At 45.1% G+C, this 21,437-nt stretch overlaps 1 protein-coding gene across 4 annotated transcripts in view; it reads left to right on the top strand.

Annotated features, from left to right (window-relative positions):
* Window positions 1-21,437, top strand: part of LOC143768960 (centromere protein Q-like) — a 143,586-nt gene that overhangs the window by 63,268 nt on the left and 58,881 nt on the right. For all 4 annotated transcript variants that reach the window (XM_077257568.1, XM_077257567.1, XM_077257566.1 and 1 more), the window contains exons 4-7: window positions 61-172; window positions 13,311-13,382; window positions 18,047-18,176; window positions 18,414-18,509. In XM_077257568.1, the coding sequence (XP_077113683.1) occupies window positions 61-172; window positions 13,311-13,382; window positions 18,047-18,176; window positions 18,414-18,509 (410 nt within the window). The remainder of the gene's footprint in view (window positions 1-60; window positions 173-13,310; window positions 13,383-18,046; window positions 18,177-18,413; window positions 18,510-21,437) is intronic.

The following is a 21,437-nucleotide window of genomic DNA, read 5'->3' as shown; positions in this document are numbered from 1 at the left end:
TATGTATTCACTGGTGTTAGGATTAGGTTTCACACTGACATATATGTGATCTGCCTACAGGCTGTTATTCACCTGAGGACAAGGATGTGCGGCTGATAAAAAGGAAAAATGCAGTTCCCCTTCACCCTGCAGTTTTACAGTTCATTGAGGCTTGTTTGAACATTGCAGAGATGTAAGTTATATTTCTTTATAAAAATTTTATATATACTGTACCATGTGTCCTAAATATCGTAAGTCTGACAATCAAGTGAATGATCCAATTATAAATGACGCATCAGAGGAACTTGTGAGATATTTTATGATCCACAATTCTTTTTAAGTTAGACCTTTTCAGAAAATCTTGGTCCCCGGCATAGTTTCTTAAAAAACAAAACAAAAAATAATTATAGATATATGAATTAAAACAGTTATTCTTTAACCCCTACATGAACTTTGATGTACCCATAAACATTAGTCAGATATTGATTCCCAACCTTAGACATATGGGTACGTAATGACAATCGTGCGGGTCACAAAAGTTGTGCCCACACGATCGCCGCTGGGAACTCTGTGTAGGTTAAAGCCAAGACTCGGCTGTCACTGACAGGAGCGGTGCCCGCACCTCCCTGAGCCATTTAATTCCTTAAAGGCTGCAATCTATATTGCAACATTTAAAAGGCAGGAAGAGGAAAAGAGGACTCCATCTCCCTTCCGATTAGCAATCCGTGACGTGATCATGAGGGCTTGATCGTTACCATGCCAACCCGAGGTTGCCATGATGACCTCAGGGTCAGCCTGCTACGGCAAGCCTATTAGACTCAGAGCATGGTCTAAGAGGCTTAGTGCTGGTGCATTGCAATGCACATCATTGATCTGAGTAACATTCAGTTAGGTCAATATATATTTGGACAGAGACAACATTTTTCAAATTTTGGTTATAGACATTACCACAATGAATTTTAAACAAAACAATTCAGATCCAGTTGAAGTTCAGACTTTCAGCTTTCATTTGAGGGTATCCACATTAAAATTGGATGAAGGGTTTAGGAGTTTCAGTTCCTTAACATGTGCCACCATGTTTTTAAAGGGACCAAAAGTAATTGGACAGATTAAATAATTTTAAATAAAATGTTCATTTCTAGTACTTGGTTGAAAACCCTTTGTTGGCAATGACTGCCTGAAGTCTTGAACTCATGGACATCACCAGAAGCTTTGTTTCCTCCTTTTTGATGCTCTGCCAGGACTTCAATGCGGTGGTTTTCAGTTGCTGTTTGTTTGTGGGCCTTTCTGTCTGAAGTTTAGTCTTTAACAAGTGAAATGCGTGCTCAATTGGGTTGCGATCAGGTGACTGTCTTGAATATTCCACTTCTTTGCTTTAATAAACTCCTGGGTTGCTTTGGCTTTATGTTTTGGGTCATTGTCCATCTGTAGTATGAAACGACGACCAATCAGTTTTGCTTCATTTGGCTGGATCTGAGCACACAGTATGGCTCTGAATACCTCAGAATTCGTTCGGCTGCTTCTGTCCTGTGTGACATCATCAATAAACACTAGTGACCCAGTGCCACTGGCAGCCATGCATGCCCAAGCCATCACACTGCCTCCGCCGTGTTTTACAGATGATGTGGTATGCTTTGGATCATGAGCTGTACCACGCCTTCGCCATACATTTCTCTTTCCATCATTCTGGTAGAGGTTGATCATGGTTTCATCTGTCCAAAGAATGTTCTTCCAGAACTGTGCTGGCTTTTTAGATGTTTTTTAGCAAAGTCCAGTCTAGCCTTTTTATTCTTGATGCTTATGAGTGGCTTGCACCGTGCAGTGAACCCTCTGTATTTACTTTCATGCAGTCTTCTCTTTATGGTAGATTTGGATATTGATACGCCGACCTCCTGGAGAGTGTTGTTCACTTGGTTGGCTGTTGTGAAGGGGTTTCTCTTCACCATGGAGACTATTCTGCGATCATCCACCACTGTTGTCTTCCGTGGGCGCCCAGATCTTTTTGCATTGATGAGTTCACCAGTGCTTTCTTTCTTTCTCAGGATGAACCAAACTGTAGATTTTGCCCCTCCTAATATTGTAGCAATTTCTCGGATGGGTTTTTTCTGTTTTTGCAGCTTAACCCCTTCACGACATGCCCCGTACTAGTACGGGGCATGTCGTGTCTCCCCCTTTGATGTGGGCTCCGGTGCTGAGCCCACATCAAAGTCGCGACATGTCAGCTGTTATGTACAGCTGACATGTGCACGCAATAGCGGCAGGTGAAATCGCGATCCACCTGCAGCTATTAACCAGTTAAATGCCGCTGTCAAACGCTGACAGCGGTATTTAACTACCGCTTCCTGCTGCACGGCCAGAAATGCGCACATCGCACATGATCAGGGGTCAGCGATGCGTCAGGATAGTAAACATAGTGGTCGACGCTCATAGCAAGCCTGCAATTCAGCAACATAGCAGCAATCTGATGATCGCTGCTTTGTAGCAGAGCTGATCCAGTTGTGCCAGCTTCTAGCCTCCCATGGAGGCTATTGAAGCATGGCAAAAGTAAAAAAAAAAATATGAAAAAAATAAAAAAGTAAAAGTTTAAATCAGCCCCCTTTCGCCCCATCCAAAATAAAACAATAAAAAAAAAAAATCAAACGTGCACATATTTGCCATATTTGGTATCGCTGCGTTAAGAATCGCCCGATCTATCAATAAAAAAAAAAGCATTAACCTGATAGCTAAACAGCGTAGCGATAAAAATCGAAACGCCAGAATTACGGGTTTTTTTGTCGCCGCGACATTGCATTAAAATGCAATAACGGGCGATCAAAAGAACGTATCTGCACAAAAGTTGTAACATTAAAAACATCAGCTCAGCACGCAAAAAATAAGCCCTCACCCGACCCCAGATCAGGAAAAATGGAGACGCTATGGGCATCAGAAAATGGCGCAATTTTTTTTTTTTTTTAACAAAGTTTTGATTTTTTTCACCACTTAGATAAAAAAAAGAACCTAGACATGTTTGGTGTCTATGAACTCATAATGACCTAGAGAATCACAATGGCAGGTCAGATTAAGCATTTAGTGAACTTAGCAAAAAAGTCAAACAAAAAACAAGTGTGGGATTGCACTTTTTTTGCAATTTCACCACACTTGGAATTTTTTTTCCCGTTTTCTAGTACAAGACATGGTAAATCCAATGGTGTCGTTCAAAAGTACAACTCGTCTTGCAAAAAATAAGCCCTCACATGACCATATTGACGGAAAGTAAAAAAGTTATGGCTCTGGGAAGGAGGGGAGTGAAAAACGAAAAAGGGCCACGTCTTGAAGGGGTTAAGGATGGCTTGTTTCACCTGCATGGAGAGCTCCTTTGACTGCATGTTTACTTCACAGCAAAACCTTCCAAATGCAAGCCCAACACCTCAAATCAACTCCAGGCCTTTTATCTGCTTAATTGAGAATGACATAACGAAGGGATTGCCCACACCTGTCCATGAAATAGCCTTGGAGTCAATTGTCCAATTACTTTTGGTCCCTTTAAAAACAGGGTGGCACATGTTAAGGAGCTGAAACTCCTAAACCCTTCATCCAATTTTATTGTGGATACCCTCAAATGAAAGCTGAAAGTCTGAACTTCAACTTCATTTGAATTGTTTTGTTTAAAATTAATTGTGGTAATGTCTATAACCAAAATTAGAAAAATGTTGTCTCTGTCCAAATATATATGGACCTAATTGTATACGCATTTATGTAAAAAAAATAAAATATTGCACATATTTGGTATCACTGCACCTGGAACGACCCAACTTATAAGACCATGTTCGGCGATTTTGATTCTGCGCAGCAATTTCCATAGCGTTTACATTAACATGTAAACCCTATGCAAACCGCAGTGCACATGCTGCGGGAAAAACTGCGCAGAAACGCAGCAGTTTACAACCCGCAGCATGTCAATTCTTTGTGCAGAATCGCAGCGATTCTGCACCCATAGGAATGCATTGAACCGCTAACTTCCCGCATGGGGCTGTGCCCACGATGCGGGAAGTAAGCGGATAATGTGCGGGTGGTACCCGGGGTGGAGGAGGGGAGAGTCTCCTTCAGGCCCTGGGAAGCATAAATAGTGTAAAAAAAAAAAAAAAGAATTAAAATAAAAAATGATGCTATACTCACCTCTCAGCGCTGCACGCGGCTGTCCGGTCTGGTTGCTGTGCGAGCAGGACCTGCGGTGACGTCGCGGTCACATGACCGTGATGACGCCGCGGTCACATGACCGTGACGTCACGAAGGTCCTTCTCGGCACAGCATCTTTGGAACCGGAGCACGGGTGCAGCGCCGAGGAGATCCGGACATCAGAGGGTGAGTATAACCAATTTTTATTATTTTTACCATTACTATTGATGCTGCATATTGCTGCATATGCAGCATCAATAGTATAGGAGTAATCCCGCAGCGGAAATCGCAAAACAAACCGCGATAAATCTGCAGGGATAACCGCAGCGGTTTTGCCCTGCAGATTTATCAATTCCGCTGCAGGAGAACCCGCAGAGCACGCCGCAGAGTGTGCACATAGCCTAAAACGGTCACACTAGTAAGCCTCTTCGGTGAAAAAGCTAAATAGAAAACTGTGCAAAAGCTATGCTTTTTCTTCATACACAATAAAAAATGTCAAAAATTGTAAAAAAAAGCCTAATATGACTCTCTTAGCAGAAATCTATAAAAAATTATGGCTTTCAAAATATGGTGATGCAGAGTTATTGCAGTAAAAAACTTATTGTGTGATAGCAGTCAAACATAAAAAAATTTACTTAGATCTGGTATCTCTGTAATCGCATCAGACTGAAGAATAAAGTTGTCTAATCACTTATCCCGCATGGGGAACGGTGTAAAAAAATAAATGAAACCAATTCTTCACCTGTTCATTCCTCCTCACAATGATCGTAGTAAGGCTCGGCGAACATTTGCTCTATGCCGAGCGCTTACTTTGGGGTTACCGTGTAAATCTATTAAATAAGTGATTAGGAGAGAACCCCCGGCTAAAGATTCACTCTAATGAGGCAGATGGAGATGCTGTATGGCCTATAATCCAGCGGTGTTCGTCTTTTTGCGCATAAAAGCGAGGTTGACGAGTTTTGTGCACCTCATAAAAGGACACCACTAAACAGAGGCCAGACTGAGTCCAGAGTAATTCTGCTGCCTCATTATAGTGACTGGATCCCTCTGGGATTTCATCTGAATCACGTCATTCGGAGATTTAGATGGAAACCCCGATGTAAGTCACAGCGTAGAGCACCGGGTAAATATGATCTCAAATCTTATGTAAAATGTTCCCAACAAATATTTCAACTCCATACACAAAAAAAAGCAATTCCCCTCTGTGGCCTGCCAGCCATCAATGGAAAAATAGGGGGCTTCCATGTTACTGATAGCACAAACGCTGTGGAAAAGAGCTAGCGCTCCTCGCCCCCAAATGAAATCTAGCGAATTCTGAACTCCCACATCCAAGTGTGCCTAAACCACATTTGGCATCCACATGTTTCCCATTTCTGTAGGGATGAGAGCCCGAATAACCCCTTTCTGACATTGGACGTACTATTCCGTCCATATGACCTGGGACTTAATTCCCATGAACGGAATAGTACGTCACGTGCGATCAGCAGCGCTCACGGGGGGAAGGCCGCCAGTCGCGGCCGGGTGTCAGCTGATTATCACAGCTGACACCCGGCACTATGTGCCAGGAGCGGTCACGGACTGCTCCTGGCACTTCAACCCCTGGACCAGTGTGATCAAACATGATCGCAGCGTTCCGGTGGCATAGGGAATAGTGATGAGCGAGTATACTCGTTGACATGGTGCCCTAAACCATTCTAGCACAATCTGAACTTCAAATTGGTGCATGGTGAATTCAAAATTTATGATTAAAGTAACATTTCTCTCTCACTTCATCGGGGGACACAGGAAGCCATGGGTGCAAGATGCTGCCACTAGGAGGTTGACACTATGCAAAAAAAAGTTAGCTCCTCCCCAGCAGTATATACCCACCCACTGGCAGGAAGCTACTTAGTTTTAGCTTAGTGTCAGTAGGAGGTGGACACGGGCTGCTCTCAGCCCCATTTCTACCTTTAGGTTTTGTTGTTTTTTATTAATGATCTCTATTTTTCAAATTCAGCTTGTGATCTGGGCGACGGAGTGTAATTGGTCACTCTGCTCTCCCCCCTAGAGACTGGGAGCACAGTGGGAATGCGTTACTACTGTACCCTCTCGTGTCTGCCAGGCAGGACCCCATGCCTTCTAACGCTTCAAGCGTGTTTGGGACATCCGCAAGACAGAAGATGCGGACTGGTCCTTGACAATACCCCCCTGCGCCGCCCACCCTCCAGAGCCGGTCGTTCAGAGGAGAAAGACTGAGTCATACCCTACGGCTACTGGAGACGTCCAGTGGCCCAGAGGTCTGCATGCAAGTCCGTCTTTCAATGCTTTTTCTATGAAGAAGAATGCGGGTCTTCAGGTCAGGTATATTCATGCGACAGTGCGGGGGTCTCCTTTAATTATTTTTTTTTTTTAAAAAAGGAAGAAAATTTATATTTTCATAGGGTCCTGACCAGGGGGGTAAACGTCCAAAGGCTGTGTTTTTTCAAATTTCCACCTTCCGTTTCCATCACCGGCCCCCTCTGCAATCAGCAGCAACTACCCCCCTTCCCCCTGCGGCTTCCAGGCACAAATATAGCTCTCGGCTTTGGTCTAGGCCTACTACAGTGCTAGGCCACGCTTCCCGCCAGCCGGTCAATCGCTCGTGTCGACGCTTCATCTAGCCCTGCCCACCCCCTTCGGTCTATCAGCATGGCCCTCTCTCCCTGGCCCAGCTTCTCTGCGCTCTTTTTTCCCTCACAGCCCGGCAAACTGTGTGCCTCTCTGGCCCCCCTCTCCCTACCTGCCATAATTGAGCGGGAAATCTGCACGCTCTACAGGCTCCAACCACAATCCTTCACATCTTCTGTTGCTCTGCAGCCTCACATCAGCAGCTCCCGGACGCCATCCTGCTTCAGCTCCGTCGCTCTACAGCCTCACTCCAGCAGCCCTCAGACGCCATCCTGCTACAGCTCAGCCTAACGCTTGCTCCCGGCCAGGTTCCAGGTCTGTAAGCTGTCACTGGGGGGTCGGCTCTCATCCCTGGCAGCTCCCCTGGCACATAGTCCTTCTTTCTCTTCCTATCTATGTTTAACTCTAGGGAGCCTCCCTCCCAACAAGAAGTTACCCTCTGGTCAGGCCCCATCTCTCTGCCATTGTTGCAGACCATCTAACATGTCTTCCCAGGAGCCCCCCACTGCTCGCAATGAGTGCTCCCCCTCCTGAGTGGGTGACATCTCTATCTCAGTCGGTAGCTGACCTAACCAAGGTATCTCACACCTTGTTCTCGGTTTTGGAATGGCTTCCTAATCCTGGTCCTGCCAGTGGGTCACAACAACCCACCTTTGATGCGTCGGCTGTTAACCCCTGGCATACCCAAAGGGATTCTCCATGCAGGAAGCCCAGAAGTTAAAAAAAAAAAAAAAAAAAAAGCGCACCCGCATTACTTCACCCTCCAGTTCATCATCTCCATCTCACCAGGATGCTGGCGGTCTCCCTATCTCCCTCATCCGACACTCCAGAGGCGCTAGAGTCAGACCCACATTCTAAGTCCGATTCGGGTCTAAATTCAGCACAGGTCCCCAAACTATGCGACATGGTGGATAGTTTGATTAGCGCTGTTAATGAGACTCTTAATGTTAAAGACTCTGAGTTCTCTCCCTCTGAACATACTGTGTCTTTCAAGAAAATGAAGCGCCCTTCTGTGCCTTTGCCAACCATGACGAGTTCAACAGGATCTTCGCGGTGGAATGGCAGCACCCAGACAAGCGTTCCCAGAGAAGAAAACGCATGAGCATCCTGTATCCTTTTGAACCTGACCCTGCTTAACAAGTGGTCAGCGTCTCCCTTGGTCGACACCCTGGTCTCCCGGCTGGTCACAAATACCATTTTTTACCTCTGTCTGATGGGGCCTCCTTAAAGGAACCCTCCGACAGACACATTGAATCTCTAGCCAAGTCCGTCTTTGAGGCCGTGGTTTCTGCCCTCTGCCCGTCTTTCGAGGATTTCGGTAGCCAAGGTAGTCTCCGCCTGGGCAGTTTCTCTGCCAGGGTATCATCTGTGGTGCCCCTGCGAAGGAGCTGGCAGACCTAGCAGACCAGGTCAGCTACGAGGGTGTATACCTCTTGTTCGCGTGCCTCGATGCAGCTGCCTGTTCAGCCATAGCAGCCGGCAACGTTAGCACTATCTGCAGGGTCCTTTGGCTGATGGCCTAGAACGCGGACACTTCAAAGAAGTACATCACAGGTCTTTTTCTGTATGGTTCTCTGCTCTTTGGAGAAGAGCCGGACAGGTTCTTCTCAGCATGATGGGTCGCCCCTACCTGGGAGTCCCCTCAGGGTGGGTGGTTGTCTCCTTCAGTTCTGGAAAGAATGGCTATCCGTAGTTGACGATGCCTGGGTTCGAGACGTCTTCTCCTACGGCTACAAGACAGTTTTCTACTCTCCCTCGATTTTGCTTCTCAGGTTTTTATTCCAACCTGTTTGTGGTCCCCAAAATGACGGTTCAGTTTGGCACACTCTGGACCTCAAATCACTAATCAAATAGGTGCACCTGCACTGCTTCAGGATGGAGTCCCTTCGATCTGTGACAGCCTCCATGGAGCCAGAAGAATTCCTCTGCTCGGTGGATATTTAAGATGCCTACCTGCACATTCCCATCTTCCCCCTGTTCCAGAGATTCCTTTTTTCTCCATTCAGGAACTCCCTTCCAGTTCACGGTTCTGCCGTTTGGCTTTGCCACCGCTCCCAGAGTTTTCTCCAAAACTAATGGCGAAGGTGATGGCCATTCTACGCAGCAGTAGCATCCTCGTCATTCCCTATCTGGACGACATCCTTATCAAGGCCGCAACCCACTCGGCTTGTGAGGAGAGTCTGCAAATTAGCCTGGACACTCTTTCTCGGATGGGCTGGATTGTCAACACCGCAAGGTTATCTCTGATCCTGGTCCAACATCTTGTTTTTTCTGGGAATGCTATTCGACACTGCCCAAGCAAGGATCTTCCTACCCAAGGAAAACTCTCTAGCACTCATGCGCGGAATTCGATCTCTTGGGTCGCTCTCCCCGCTCTCTCAGCTTCTGCATGAGCATACTGGGCAAGATGCTTGCTTCAATGGAAGCAATTCCATTTTCTCAGTTTCATACTTGTCCCCTCCAACTCTTCCTTTTGGCGAGATGGGACAAGTTGATCCGTTCCCTGGATTGGGTTGTCTCAGTTCACCCGCGGATAAGGCAGTCCCTGTAATGGTAGAAGTGTTCCCAGTCGATCCATCTAGGGAAGTCGGTCCTTCCCGTTTGTTGGAAGATAATGAAAACAGATGCCAGCCTTCTCGGCTGGGGAGCAGTGTTCCAAAAATTGAAGGTACACAGTCGGTGGTCAGCTCGGGAATTGCAGTGCCCCAGAGTCCTGGTCGTTGCAGTAACGTCGCTCTGCCGCTAAGGGGAGTGATGTTACGTCTGATTGCACTAAAGGAGTTCACCTGACCAGGTAACACTCACACTACACTTCACACTCCGGCCACCAGGGGGGGTGGTTCTATCTAGTAGGCCACTCCTCACACTCTGGTAAAACTGGGGGTTGGACAGGAAGACACTGAGAAGTAACTGGGAAGAGCTAGAGAGAGGACCTGTCAGGGATGGGATCCTGACAGATTCCCAGGAGAGGACAAAAAGTGAGGAAAAACAGGAATACAGCAAAGAGGCGATAGGACCAGAGGGAGTCGTGCTGCAAGATCTAGGCAACATCCTTCTGAGGCGCAAACAGTCGGTGGCCGGAACGCCGAGAAAGTAAGAGACTTTAAGTATTACTTCAAACCACTGCAGGGCAGCCAATTATAGGTTGGCAACGGAGGCAGCTGTGGGAGAGGGGCGACTCTAGAGTCCCGGAAGAACTCCAGGCCTACCCCGTTATACGGGTGCGTCCTAGCCATAAGCATCTGGGGGACGGAGAGAACGAAGATCAGAGACAGACAGAATAAGTTGTGAGGACTATCCTGGGGTGCTCAGCAGGGAAGGACTACAACACACAGGCGCTAGAAGGTAGACACTGATTCCCACCTGAAAAGGGAGCTCCGGATGTGCCGTCGGACCGGCCTGTCTCAGCCAGCCCTGTTAACAGTGCCCTGGATTGGGTGCCTCCAAACCTTCAGTAAAAAGGTAAAGAGACTGCAACCTGGTGTCCTCGTTATTTACTGCGACCTGCACGGCACTGCACCATAACATCACCATACCACCACCTTCATTGTACGCCCCTCAGCAGGGTCACGGACCGGGCCTAGCCACCGTGACAATCCCAGAGCAGAGACTCAGAGGCCCGGTACCCCTCGGCCCTGCGGCAGTGGGGGCGCTACAGAATCATCCCTTACCATCAACATTATAGATCTCCGAGCAATATTTCTCGCCCTGCTTCATTGGCAGGAGTTTCTTCAAGGTTGTCCGATTCGAGTCCAGTCTGATAATGCCACGGTGGCTTACGTCAACCATCAAGGGGGAACTCTAAGTCGAGCAGTGATGTCAGAAGTCTCTTGGATCCTGTCTTGGGCCGAACAGTATGCTCTAGCAATCTCCATGGTACACATTCCAGAAGTTGACAACTGGGGAGGCAGATTTTCTCAGCCGGGAGGGTCTAGCCATAGGAGAATGGTCACTGAATCCATCAGTCTTTCACAGGATCTGTCTCAGATAAGGGATTCCGGACGTCGACCTCATTGCATCCCGACTCAACCACAAAGTCTCTGTGTCCAGATCTCGCAACCTGCTAGCGATCAGATCCGATGCACTAGTGATGTCCTGGGCACAGTTCTCCCTTCCATACCTATTTCCACCTCTACCGCTGATCCCCAGGGTAGTTAAAAAGATAAAATCGGAAGGTATTCCCGTTATCCTCATTGCTCTGGATTGGCCTCGAAGGATTCCAGTCATCCTCACCGCTCCGGATTGACCTCGAAGACCCTGGTATGCAGTATTGGTCGACCTCCTAGCGGACACGCCATGGAGACATCTGGACCACCCGGACCTCTTGTCGCAAGGGCCCCTTTTATATCAGAGTTCTCAGTCGCTCATTTAACGGCATGGCTGTTGAAGCCGCAGTTTTGAAGTCGGTTGAGTTCTCTGACCAGGTCATCCAGACCATGATTAAAGCAAGAAAGTCTTCATCTTCTCGCATCTACCACCAGACTTGGAAAGTCTTTTTCCGCTGTATGATTCTCAATAGGTCGCTCCGATAGTTTTTCAGCTCCCATCCTTTTTGTTCTTTCTCTAGTCTTGTTTGGTCTGGAGTCCAGACTTTCCCTTGGTTCTATTAAGGGACAAGTTTCGGCTCTGTCCACTCTGTTCCAAAGGAATTTGGCAGTTTGCCGACAGCTTAAAACATTCATCCAGGGAGTTGCTCACTCCTTTCCCCTCTACCAGCCCCAATGAATCCCTGGGTTCTTAATTTGGTACTCTACGTCTTACAGGAATCTGTTTGAACCACTGCATGAGATCTCTTCCACATCCCTCCCCTGGAAGGTCGCTCTCTTAGTCGCTAGGTCACTCTCTTGGTCGCTATTATTTCTATCAGACGGTTTCAGAGCTAGCAGCACTCTCTTGTTGTTCTTACCTGTTTTTTCCACAGGACAAGGTGGTCCTACGTCCAGTTCTTCTGGTTTTCATCTAAATGAGGACATTGGTTTTCATCTAAATAAGGACATTTTACTGCCTTCCTTTTGTCCGTCCCCCTCTCAACCCCAGGAGCGGTCATTACACAAACTGGACCTGGTGAGAGCTCTATGTGTTTATCTGTCCAGAACTGAGCCTTTCTGGTGCTCAGATTCCCTGTTTCTCATCCCAGAAGGTCCACAGAAGGGTCTCCCTGTGTCCAGGTCTACCATGGCTCGATGGATCTTTTCCACCGTTCTGGAATCTTACCGTTCCAGAGGAAAAGAACGCCCATTGAGGATCACGGCAGACTCCACGCGTTTGGTGGAGCCTCCTGGGCTGTTCACCTTCAGACATCAGCCTCGCAGCCCTGCAAAGCTGCTAAATGGGCCTCCATTCATACATTTACCAAGTTTTACAGGGTTCACACTCATGCTTCATCTGATGCCTGAGCTGTGGCCTGAGCTCTGACTAGAGGATATTATACTTCTTCCCACGCTTGAGACTGCTTTGGGACGTCCCATGATTTCCTGTGTCCCCCAATGAAGCGAGAGAGAAAGGAAGATTTTGGGTACTCATCATAAAATCTTTTTCTTGGAGCCTTCACAGGGGGACACAGCACCCGTCCTTGTTTTCTGTTGCTCTGTGTTTTTTTTTTTTTCTGCTTCTCCTACTGCTTTCTCACTTACCTGCCTGTGGGCAGGTATATACTACTGGTGAAGGACTAACTTTTTTGTATAGTGTCAACCTCCTAGTGGCAGCATCATATACCCATGGTTTCCTGTGTCCCCCCAATGAAGGCTCCAAGAAAAAGATTTTACGGTGAGTACCCAAAATCTTCCTTTTCCAGAATGGTTAATAAACTTGAATGTGGTTCGGAGGACTTTGCAGTTTTAAAAATGAACGCTTTGGGGTATTTTCTGTCATTATAGTCTCATATTGTATGAAGGAATTGGAACTGTATCATGGTTTTCAATACAAGCAGAAAACACAACGCAGTTATAAATATAGTCTAGTGTGTATGATATGTGTGTGTTCCAGTAATAGTAAACTCAATTTCTAAATTATACAGAAAACATCTTTGCATCATTGAGGGTTCTTGATGTGTATACTGTATTCTTATTTATTCATAATTGCCATTGTAATGTTTTGCAGAACTAAAGGCTTTTTTACAAACAGTTTCTCATGGAGATTTCTTTGTTCCCAAATTCTGTATATATCAATCAGCAAAAAACTCACCAGTCTAAATAGGATGCGGAAAATACCCTTAGGATGTGAACATATTAAATATTTGCAGCATACACTTCTACTCTAAAATCGTATCTTTCGGCAAGAAAAACACAGCGTTATTTATGCTTTTTTTTTTCCCTCATTCATTTGAATGGTTGAAAAACTCTTAAAGAATTGACAAAAAGGAAACTGCTTCTGCAAGAAAAAAAAAAAGAAGCTTCAAAAATCTCATTAACTTTGCTGGTACATTAAAACGCTGTGGATTTTTTTAATGGCAAAAAAACCCCAAGTGAATATGGGGTTATTACTGTCTAAAATGTGCCATTTTTATGATACATTACTTTGTTGTGTCCTAGGTCAGTGTTGAGCAAGAAAAAAGTTTCAGCCATTGAATCGCCACAACATCATCTCTCTCATCTTAAGCAACGGTAATCCCCATTGTGCCCCTTGGAGCATGTCGTCCATGGCTGCCATCCATCTGATCTGTGTGAAAGGAAGCTGTTAATCATTGGTGCCTGATTCTGCTATCCATATGTACATATGTTTACCAGGGCCGGCCCGAACGTATAGGCGAACTAGGCGGCCGCCTAGGGCGCCGACCCTAAGGGGGCGCCAGAGAAAAAATAGAAAAAATTATAAAACATCTTTTCAAAAGGCAAAAGGTGTATGGAGCGGAGCTGAATGTGTATGAGGTGTATGGAGCGGAGCCGTGTGTGTATGAGGTGTACGGAGCGGAGTCGTGTGTGTATGAGGTGTATGAAGCGGAGCTACAGTAAATGTGTACGAGGTGTACGGAGCGGAGCCGCGTGTGTACGAGGTGTATGGAGCGGAGCACGTGTGTACGGAGTGCAGCCGCGTGTGTAGGAGTAGCTATGTGTGGCCATTATACGGTACGAAGTATCATGTGCGGCCAATATACAGTATGGAGCATCATGTGTGGCCATTATACAGTATGGAGCACTGTGTGGCCATATTTTTTTGTTTATAATTATTCTTTATGAAACAGTGTGATCAGCAGTGCTAAATGGGTGTGGTTGGGATGTGGATATGGGTGTGGCTAGTTATGAATGGGTGTGGTCAGAGGTGTGGCCTAAAATTTGCCGCGGTGCGCTTCACGCGCCGCAAACTTTGTCCCTCTTTCCCATCTTCAAAAGTTGGGAGGCATGTTAAAAGTAGTAGGGGCTCAACAAAATAGTTTCGCCTAGGGCGCCGTAATCTCTCGGGCAGGCCCTGAAGTTTACACATACATATATGAAAATTGAATTGTAGAAAACATATTTGTTACTCTTGGAGCATGTAGATTATATATCTGTTACCCTGCCTAGACAATCAGAAGTGTCTAGAGGACAAAATTTGCATTTCTTGCTTTTAACAAGTATTAGGTCTCGTTTACACCTATGGTATGTTCTATTACAAGAGTGGTTTTCACAGATAGCACTCATACCTATGATATTCTATGGGGCTGTGCACATGGTATTTATTTATTTTATTTTTTTATTTCTCCACAAATGAGAAAAACGCTCTGATCAAAGTCTGATCAGAATAATCTTTCCGTTTTTCACGTATGTGAGAAAATCGGATGTGTGAACGAGCACTTAAAGGTAACTTATCATGTTAAAAAAAAAAAGCTATTATCCTTCAGATTTAGGGTTAATTTGCAGGTTAATAACGTTTAAAAGCTGTGTGACTGCTACAGTGAAAACTTGGCTACTGGGGGAAAGGAACTTTACTCCTACTGGCAGCCCCAAGCTTTCAGTCATATGGACACGGCATCAGTCAGCACTCAGTACATATTGAACAAAGGCTGTAACCATGCCCTGGCAATGACTGACTGACAGCGAGCTGAACACTTATGGACTGCAAAGACAGCTGTCAGCCAGTGCATGGCTACAGCCTTCGCTCCCTATGTAGTAAGTGGTAACTGAAACCGCAGTGGATACACTTGTGACTGAGAGCCCAACCTTGCCGGCAGAAATAAAGGTAATTTTCTCTCTGCCTTATAACTGCAATCAGAGCAATGAAGGTGAAAGTCCCATGGTGGCACTAAGTAAAAAAAAAAAAAATAAAAATAAAAAATGTAAAAATGTAAAAAATAAGTACACATATTTGGTATCGCCGTGTCCACAATGACCCGATCTGTAAGGCTATGTGAACACGATGCGGATTTGCTGTGGATCCGCAGCGGATTGTTCCGCGCAGAAACGCTGCAGATCCGCATTGTGATGTACAGTATAATGTTGTTCAATGGGGAAAAAAAATAGCTGTGCAGATGGTGCAGAAAAATCAGTGCGGAATTGCTGCGGATTTTAAAGAAGTGCATGTCCCTTCTTTTGTGCGGATCTGCAGCGTTTCTCCATGTTAAAATTCCACAGTGGCAAAAACCACAGAAAATCCGTGCAAAATCTGCATCAATTCCACATAAAAAACGCACAAAATGTGCAGAAAATTCTGCACCTCTTTTCCTACATGTGCACATAGCCTAAAACTGTCTCACTAGTTAGTTCTTTTAGTGAACACCGTGAAAAAAACGAGAAACAAAGCTATGCTTTTTCATCCTACCGGCAAACAAAATGTGGAATAAAGTACGAATGTAAATAAAAATGGTATAGCTGAAAACATCATCTTGTCCCGCCAAACGCAAGCCACCATACAGCTCCATCAACAGAAAAATTAAAAAGTTATTCTATTTTCTATAAAATAGTTTTTATTGTACAAAAGCGCCAAAACATAAAAAGAATAATGCTTCCTTATTAATTTTACCACACATCGAATGGCATAAACCCTCCACTCTCCCAAACAAGAAATAAAAAATTGATGGTTTTTATTCTCTCTGACTCCCAAAAATCATAATAGAAAGCAATCAAAAAATGTAATTTGCCCGAAAATGGTACCAAAACATCAACTTGCTTCAGCAAAAAAAAACAAGCCCTCACATCACTGTGTTAGCAGAAAAATTGAAAAACTATACCTCTTAACATATGGCAATGCCAAAACTTGTTTTGCCAAAAAAAAAAGAATCTTTTAGTGTGTGACAGAAGCCAAACATAAAAAAAATATAAATATGGTATCGCTGGAATCGCCCGACCCATAAAATAAAGTCATCTAATCACTTATACCACACGAGGAATGGCATAAAAAATAAAAAAAACAATTCTTCACCTGCTGTTGATTTGTTCATTCTGCCTCCCAAAGATCGCAGTAAGGCTCGGCTCACAGTTTTTCTGGCCTCTACACTTAGCTCTTACACTGGGGTTTCTGTGTAAATGAGCAGAAGATTAGTTATAATGAAGGAGATGGAGGCACTCTGGACGCCATAGGACCTGTGATCCGGTGGTGTCCATCTTTTTAGGTGTGCATAAAAGTGCCATCTACCACAGTTTTGTGCACCTTTGAAAAGGACACTGCTGAACAGAGGCCAGACGGAGTCCAGAGTAACTCTGCTGCCTCATTACAGTGAATGGATCTTTAGGGGTTTCATGTGAACCACATCTTTCAGAGAATAATAATAATAATCTTTATTTTTATATAGCACTAACATATTCCGCAGCACTTTACAGTTTTGCACTAGTGATGAGCGAATATACTCGTTACTCGAGATTTCTCGAGCATACTCGGAGGACCCCCGAGCATGCTCGAGAAATCTCGAGTAACAGACATTTGCCCCATATAATGCTGCACAAATGCTGATTATGGCCCCATAAGATGCTCCATACAGACATTTGCCCCATATAATGCTGCACAAATGCTGATTATGGCCCCATAAGATGCTCCATACAGACGTTTGCCCCATATAATACTGCACAAATGCTGATTAGCCAAATAAGATGCTCCATACAGACATTTGCCCCATATAATGCTCCACAAATGCTGATTATAGCCCCATAAGATGCTCCACAGAGATATCTGCCCCGTATGCTGTTGCTGCGATTAAAATTAAAAAAAAAATTACATACTCGCCTCTTGTTGCTCAGGCCCCCAGCACTTGCTATAATCACCTTCCCCATTACAACGCTGGGCGCTGCTGTTTCTTCCTCTGCACTGAAGTTCAGGCAGAGGGCGGCGCGCACACTAATCGTGTCATCGCTCCCTCTGACCTGAGCGTCACTGCAGAGGACGCGGAAGATGGAGCCCGGCGGTGGAACGTGGGACAGGTGAATATCGCTCAATGCCCCCGTTATACACACCTGCTCCTGGTGCGGTCCCTGCATGTCCCTGGTTCTCCGGGCGCCGGCAGCTTGTTCCTGTGTTGAGCGCTCACATGGTACCGCTCATTACAGTAATGAATATGCGGCTCCAACACTGCCGACCCCTGGGAATGACTCGAGTATAAGCCGAGGGGGACAATTTCAGCCTAAAAAATGGGCTGAAATTCTCAGCTTATATTCGAGTGTATACGGTCTTTTGTGTGATATAACTCTCTGGTTAAGGATATACAAACTTGAAAATTGCTAAACTTTTGTCACATTTCCAATTTTTTTTTTTATTTCACAAATAACACAAGTCATATCAAACAAATTTTACCACTATTATGAAGTACAATATGTCATGAGAAAAAACAGTCTCAGAATCAGTGGGATCCATTGAAGCATTCCAGAGTTATTACCACATAAAGTGAAACTGGTCAGAATTGTAAAATTTGGCCTGGTCATGAACATGAAAACAAGCTTGGGGTTGAAGGTGTTAAGCTGGTCACAGTTGTTTTCTGTGAGGGGAGAGAAGAAACCACTGTGAGACTTCTGTCTTATTTTATGAAGTACAAAAGGTCCTGGCATGTTAAATGCAACAGTCCCAACCTTCTCTCCTCACTTTATGTGTCACAGAAGAGGCAGACTGCTTCACACACGTTAGATGGTTAGCCCATATCGCTGGGTTCGTTTTAGATGCTGGACTGAAGGAGAATAAAATGTGACACCTCCAGGGAACAACCACTGACCTCTACTTGTGACAGTGGTTTAGGAAATGATGTCCCATTTTAGAAAGAACAGTTCTCTAATATAGTTTTTCGAGCTAGTGTATGTATTTTATAAATATGGTGCAGGTTCTCATAAAATCTTGCTGGTATTTACGGCTTAGTGTTTGATGGTTGGTTTAGACTTCTAAAGTTCTGTAAGAAAATCAGATTGCCGGTAACTAAAGTGCACAAGGTGAAGAATCTGGCCAAAGACATTGTTGAAGAGCAGCATAAAATGAACGTGTATGAAGACACTCTGGAGTCTTTGAAGGTAGGTGCTGCATTTTCTGAATTGGTGTGACTTATCAAAGACATTAGTGGCATATTGCTCTGGTGTACCACCAATGTGCCGTTGGCTGAATGTGATGGTGGAGCTGACTTCTTTGATCCTCACCAAGAATTATGAATACGGTCGACCCCATTCATCTTTTTCAGTGTACACAGACAGACCTAATGACTGCAGAGGTCGATCACCTTGCATGTTGCATAACTTGTTCTTTCTTCTTAGCATGAAATTGAGGAAGCTGTAGAGACTGCAGAAAAGATAGAAGACGCTATAGTGGCTTTAGAAGAAAAGGTTGAAGCCATGAAAGAACTGACCCAGGTACATACAATTCACTGTAAAAAAAAAAAAAAAAACAGGACATAATGGGAGCTTATGGATGTAGCGGAGTTGTAGGTGTTGTGTCAAGCAATGTTTTGCATTTTCCAAATTCAAAAAAAGGCTACGCAGCACTCCAATGCTTAGGATGCTACTACAAAATATTGTAAAAATAGATTCGGCACAACCAATTCAGATGCAAGAAAAATAGAAATATTTTTATTGATATACTATAGATACATCCAGTGTTTGAAAACTTTTGACGTTTCGGCCAAAACTAGGCTTTCATCAGAACTACAAGTAATAAAAAAACAAACAAAAAGAGTATCAATATGCAGTATAAATTCCATACATGGAGAATTGCCACAATCCATAATTTATAGTATAGAAAAAAGGAGATTAAACAATGTCTTTCTCTATTAACACATTTCCCCCTTTTTTCTCCCTTTTACTAATTTTTTAACTTTTATCATATTCCGGTTCCTTCCTATTTCCCAGTCTTCTATTTTTCTTTTTTGCATCCTTAATTAATATAATTTTTGGATTTCCATCTAATCTTTAATGGTTGCTTTGGAAATATTTTTTTTATTTTTCCTAGGTTGTCTTTTTTGTAAATTTTTTTTATTTTATTTCAGTTTTGATTTTTCTTATTTCATTCCTTACTATTTTTTTTAGTCATTTTTTTTTATTCATTTTTTTTTATCCCACTGCTTTCTTTTTTTTTGAGTATAATGATTATTACCAATTGCTAGAGTATATTTTTGTCCCAGAAGAGACTCTTGGTATCCCTATTTATTCTCCCTTTCTCCTTCAAGATACTCCTTATATAGTGGTTACACTACATTGAGCTGTTTTACCAATCACATATGCAGCGCCCCAGAGTCCTGGTCGTTGCAGTACTGTTGCTCCGCCACTAAGGGGGGCTATGGTACGTCTGATGGCACTGAAGGAGTTCACCTGACCAGGTATCACAGACACCAATACACTTCACAGTCTGGCCTCCAGGGGGAGCTAAGGGTGCTATGTATTAGGCCACTCCTCACAATCTGGTAAAACTGGGGGTTAGATAGGAAGTTAGACAGAAAGCTGACTGGGTTGGAACCAGGCAACATCCTGTGGCAGAGGGTGTTGCAGGGGAAGATTCAGGGGGGTCCCTGTCAGTGGTGGGATCCTGACAGAGGCCTAGCGAACAGAGAGAACGTTACGGGACCGCGCCTTCACTTCATTGCGGTGGTACCCCAAGAAAGGACAAGAAGCGAGGTTTATTGTGCTGAGTGAGAAACGAAATCAACGCAACAAGGAGAATCACCAGTAGGAGTCGTGCTGTAAGACGAGGCAACATCCTACTGAGGCGCGCAGCCGGTGGCCAGAAACGCCGAGGAAGTATTGAGCTCCAGGCCTTACTTCAAACCTACGGCAGGACAGTCAGTTCTAGGCGGGCTGTCTCACCCAAAATCACCTAAGCAGACACAGGGGGCAACATTTGGAGAGGGGCGACTCTAGGGTCCCGGAAGACCTCCGAGCCTACCGGTCATACGGGTGCGTCCTAGCCATATCATCTGGGGGACGAAGAAGAACTGTTATGACCTGGTGGTTAGGAGCACCTGGAATGACCTGATGGTTAAACTAGACGACAGGACAAGCTCTGGGGAGTGGAATCTCTGCTGACCGCAAACTCTAATCCTATCACACACACTAGAAATAGCCGTGGAGCGTACCTAACTCTCCCTAGACGCCTCTTCACAGCCTAAGAGCTAACTACCCCTAAAGATAGAAAATATAGCCTTACCTTGCCTCAGAGAAATTCCCCAAAGGTAAAGGCAGCCCCCCACAAATATTGACTGTGAGTTAAGAGGAAAAGTCACAAACACAGGAATGAAACAGGTTTCAGCAAAGGAGGCCAGACTTACTAAATAGACTGAGGATAGGAAAGGGATCTATGCGGTCAGCACAAAAAACTACAAAAAGCCACGCAGAGTGTGCAAAAAGACCCCCGCACCGACTCACGGTGCGGAGGTGCCACTCTGCACCCCAGAGCTTCCAGCTAGCAAGGCAATATCATATTAGCAAGCTGGACTAGAACTTAGCAGTACTAAGAAATATATTCAGTACACAATGAACAACAAATGAACTAGCAGGGACTTAGCTTCTGCTGGAGTAGACAGGTCATCAGAAAGATCCGAGAGAGATCTGAACCAGTACTGATACATTGACAGCTGGCATCAAGTAACGATCTGAGTGGAGTTAAATAGAGAAGCCAGCCTAGCCGCAAATGAGGTCAGCTGATGAAGCAACCTCAGAGCCAGCAGTTCCACTCACAGCCACCAGAGGGAGTCCACGGACAGAACTCACCGAAGTACCATTCATGACCACAGGAGGGAGTTCGAGAACGGAATTCACAACAAGAACATCATAATCGAGTTGTGAGGGAACTTCAGAAACAGACACAACAGTTGTGAGGACTATCCCGTAAGCTCAGCAGGGAAGGACTACAACACACAAGTGCTAGAAGGTAGGCACAGATTTCCACCTGCAAAGGGAACTCTAGAGGTGCCATTGGACCGGATGGACTCAAGCAGCCCGGTTAACCGTATTCCGGACTGAGGATCCTGAAGCCTTCAGTAAAGAGACTGCAACCTGGTGTCCTCGTTATTCACCGCGACCTGCACCACACCACAACATCATCACTTTCCATCTTCACTGGACGCCCCTCAGCAGGGTCACGGACCGGGTCTAGCCACCGTGACAACCCCAGAACTGAGACAGAGAGGCCCGGTACCGGGTACCCCTCGGCCCTGTGGCAGTGGGGGCGCTCCACATACATTATGCACGGCTCAGCCTCTGTTCTTTAATACTACTTGGTGTTCTACCAAGCTTCTCCTTTGAGTCAGAACTTCCTTTCCGGTCACCTGTAGTGGGGGCGTTGTATTA

This window comes from Ranitomeya variabilis, chromosome 4, assembly GCF_051348905.1.
Source record: "Ranitomeya variabilis isolate aRanVar5 chromosome 4, aRanVar5.hap1, whole genome shotgun sequence".
In the NCBI taxonomy this organism is placed as follows: Eukaryota; Metazoa; Chordata; class Amphibia; order Anura; family Dendrobatidae; genus Ranitomeya; species Ranitomeya variabilis.
This window is presented reverse-complemented; position numbering and strand designations above follow the sequence as displayed.